Source organism: Nematolebias whitei, chromosome 10 (genome assembly GCF_014905685.2).
Source record: "Nematolebias whitei isolate Nwh7 chromosome 10, NemWhi1, whole genome shotgun sequence".
NCBI lineage: Eukaryota > Metazoa > Chordata > Actinopteri > Cyprinodontiformes > Rivulidae > Nematolebias > Nematolebias whitei.
This window is the reverse complement of record NC_056507.1, coordinates 10,241,287-10,244,284: the sequence shown is the minus strand read 5'-3', so window position 1 is coordinate 10,244,284 and position 2,998 is coordinate 10,241,287. Positions and strand designations below refer to the sequence as shown.

The window sequence follows — 2,998 nt, the reverse complement described above, 5'->3', positions numbered from 1 at the left end:
CTCTCTAGAGGTGTAAATGTCTGTGATGGTGGGGAAGCAGAGACTGATAGTGCTGTAAAAATTTAAAAATTCACATAAATGAGAATCAGTCTAGTCTCATTCATGATTCAAGAAGTTTTTCAATAGATCTTATAGTTTTTACACAGCAGCTGTTTGTTTGAACCAAGATTTTGCCAAATTAGCCACTTTGCCTCTTATGCATCTGTTTTACTGTACACTGTTCTCTCTCTCTCTCTCTCTCACACACACACACACACACACACACACACACACACACACACATACACATCTGATGACTTCAGAAACACATTTAGAAATACCATGTAAACTTAGATTGTCAGACTGTTAGCAACAGCTTGTTGGATTTTTTTGAAACTCAAAGAAAGTAGTCATCTCTAGAACTGATTAACTTCTGAAGACATTTTAGTTGAAGATGGCAACGACAACTGCCTAAGAAAACAGAAAATTAACTATAACTCAGTAATTCTTTGAGATATTGAACTGAAATTTGGTGTGATAGTAGCTGAGAGCAAGATCCAACACAATCCATCCATTATCTTTTACCCGCTTCTTCCATTTTGGGTCACAGGGGTCACCGGTGCCCATGTCCAGCAATCACTGTGCGAGGGGCAGCGTACACCCTGGACAGGTTGCAAGTCCATCTCAGACCCAACACAAAGTAATGTCAAATGAAAAATTTTAAATGTGGCAGTCCCCATCAAATTTTCTCATGGAGCTTTCTAGTCTTGATATTACAGTTGCTATGAATCTCTTTATCTGTCATTTGATGCAGTTTGTCAAATGCCACATTGGTTTGCTACATGACCCATAAGTCCCCCGGTATCTTAGACCTGTCAAATACTTATAGACAGAATGAGAAGGACTGGAGGGCATCACAGAGACTAACCTTGGCAGCACTTAAAATAAATAAATAAATAACTGGACATTTTTATTGTCTCCTTTCAGCTGAGACAGTCTTATGGATATGTCTACAGTCTGTTCATCGGGTCCAAACCTGCTGTGGTCATCAATGGATTTAAGACCATGAAAGAGGCAATGGTGGTCAAGGCCACAGACTTTGCTGGACGACCCCAAGACCTTTTTATCAATGATCTAACTCAGAGTAAAGGTATGTATCTCAAATCAACTGCACGGTGGAGCAGCAGGTTGGCAGTGTTGCCTCTCTGCAAGAAGATCCTTGTTTTAACTCTTGACTGATCTTTCCTGCGTGCACATGTTGGTTTATGTCAGGTATTTTGGTTTTCTCCTACAATCCTAAAACATGCAGGCTAGGTTAAATGGTGCCTTAAATCATCCCAAGACTTGAGAATGAATGGTTGCTTGTCTCTGTGATGGACTGCTGCTGACTTGTCATGAAGCATGCACCAGTTCTCTGCAACTCTTCAGAGATCAAGATACTATAAAACTGATGGAGAGATGCTGGTTTTAAATAAAAACTATGTGCCGTAATTTCTAAAGATATATCAAATTCATTCCTCAGACTGATGACGCCTTCTGGATAGAGGGAAAAACGTCTCAGCACAAAAAAAAGAAACCTTCCAGATGACCTGACTGAACATTGTTGGATTTTATACCTGGATTATTGAGCATGGACTTTGGTGTTTTGAACCAGTTTCACATGATTGTTGACGAGGGAGAAGGGAGGGCACCGGAGGAGAGGGCGTACCCCAGAGGCCATCTTAGCACCAACATAACTGTTTTTTTCCACTTTGGGATAAGCTGTTGGAGGAGGAATCAGTTTTGTTTGGTTTCCTCAAACTGATGAAGCCTTCTGGATGGAAGGTGAAATGTCTCAGCACAAAAAAAAGAAACCATCCAGATGGCGTGACTGAACATTGATGGATTTTATACCTGGATTTTTGAGCATGGACTTTTTTCATTCATTTAACCTTTATTTAAACAGATAAATCACATTGAGCCTCGAAGACTCATTTACAAGTGAGACCTGTTTGGACAGACGAAAACAGTGGTTAACTGGACACATGTAGGAGTTGGAGGCGGAAAAAATTCTTATCAGACTTTTTTTTTCTTGCCTGAGAAAAAAAAACCCCCTCTAATATTAAAAAAAACACCTCTCAAAAACAAGCACATATTTACGTAGACATTCTGCAATAGGAGACGAGAGCGGTCAACAATGCTTATAGATGCGCTCGAGGTCACTGTAATCAGTCAATGTCCTCCGGTGAGATCCATAAACATTCTCGAGGTATGTTGAGAAATGGCCAATAACCTCTAAGGATCCAAGAGTCCTGAAATGATGACACAAAGTTTATTCAGCAGCAACTTTGGTGTATATCAAATGCAGTTTTCTGATTCAGGGCTGATTTCAAATATTTGTGAAATTCAAACATGAAGTTTTGCTAATCCTGATTCCTTTTTAAAACATTCCTTTGACTGAAAAAAATGTCCTAATTTTATTTGAATTTTTACAAATGTGTGTGGTTGTTTGGTTCTGTACATCCACAGACACTGAGCAGAAGGTTTTTTTTTTTCCATTCAACCTTTATTTAGACAAGTAAATCCCACTGAGCCTTGAGGACTCATTTACAAGAGAGACCTGATCATTTTTGTCTTCTTGTTTTAGGGATGATTCTGGCCGATTACGGCTCCTTTTGGAGGGACCATCGTCGTTTTGCACTGAAAACTCTGAAAAACTTTGGTCTAGGAAAGAAATCCATGGAAGAGAGAATCCACGAAGAGACCAAATTCATCATAAAAACGCTTGACAAAAGCATTGGTACGTCATCCATACACTGATGTTAACTAAACCCATTATTCTGCAGTTGATGTGATGTTCTCGTCTTTCTGTCACGTTATTTCCAGGAAAAACGCTGAGTCCTCAGGTGATGTTTCACTTCGCAGCCTCCAACATCATCTGTAAGGTTCTGTTTGGGATCCGTTATGAGTACGATGACGAGACAATCAAAATGATTGTTCAGTGCATCAGGAAACTGGCTAAAATAATCAATGGACCATG

The 2,998-nt window shown here is 39.6% G+C and overlaps 1 protein-coding gene across 1 annotated transcript in view; it reads left to right on the top strand.

Moving 5' to 3' along the window:
• The first annotated feature begins 1,044 nt into the window (after window positions 1-1,044).
• LOC119415959 (cytochrome P450 2F2) overlaps window positions 1,045-2,998 on the top strand; it is a 7,946-nt gene continuing 5,992 nt past the window's right edge. The window contains exons 1-3 of the mRNA XM_037683129.1: window positions 1,045-1,129; window positions 2,606-2,758; window positions 2,845-2,954. Of these exons, the coding sequence (XP_037539057.1) occupies window positions 1,045-1,129; window positions 2,606-2,758; window positions 2,845-2,954 (348 nt within the window). The remainder of the gene's footprint in view (window positions 1,130-2,605; window positions 2,759-2,844; window positions 2,955-2,998) is intronic.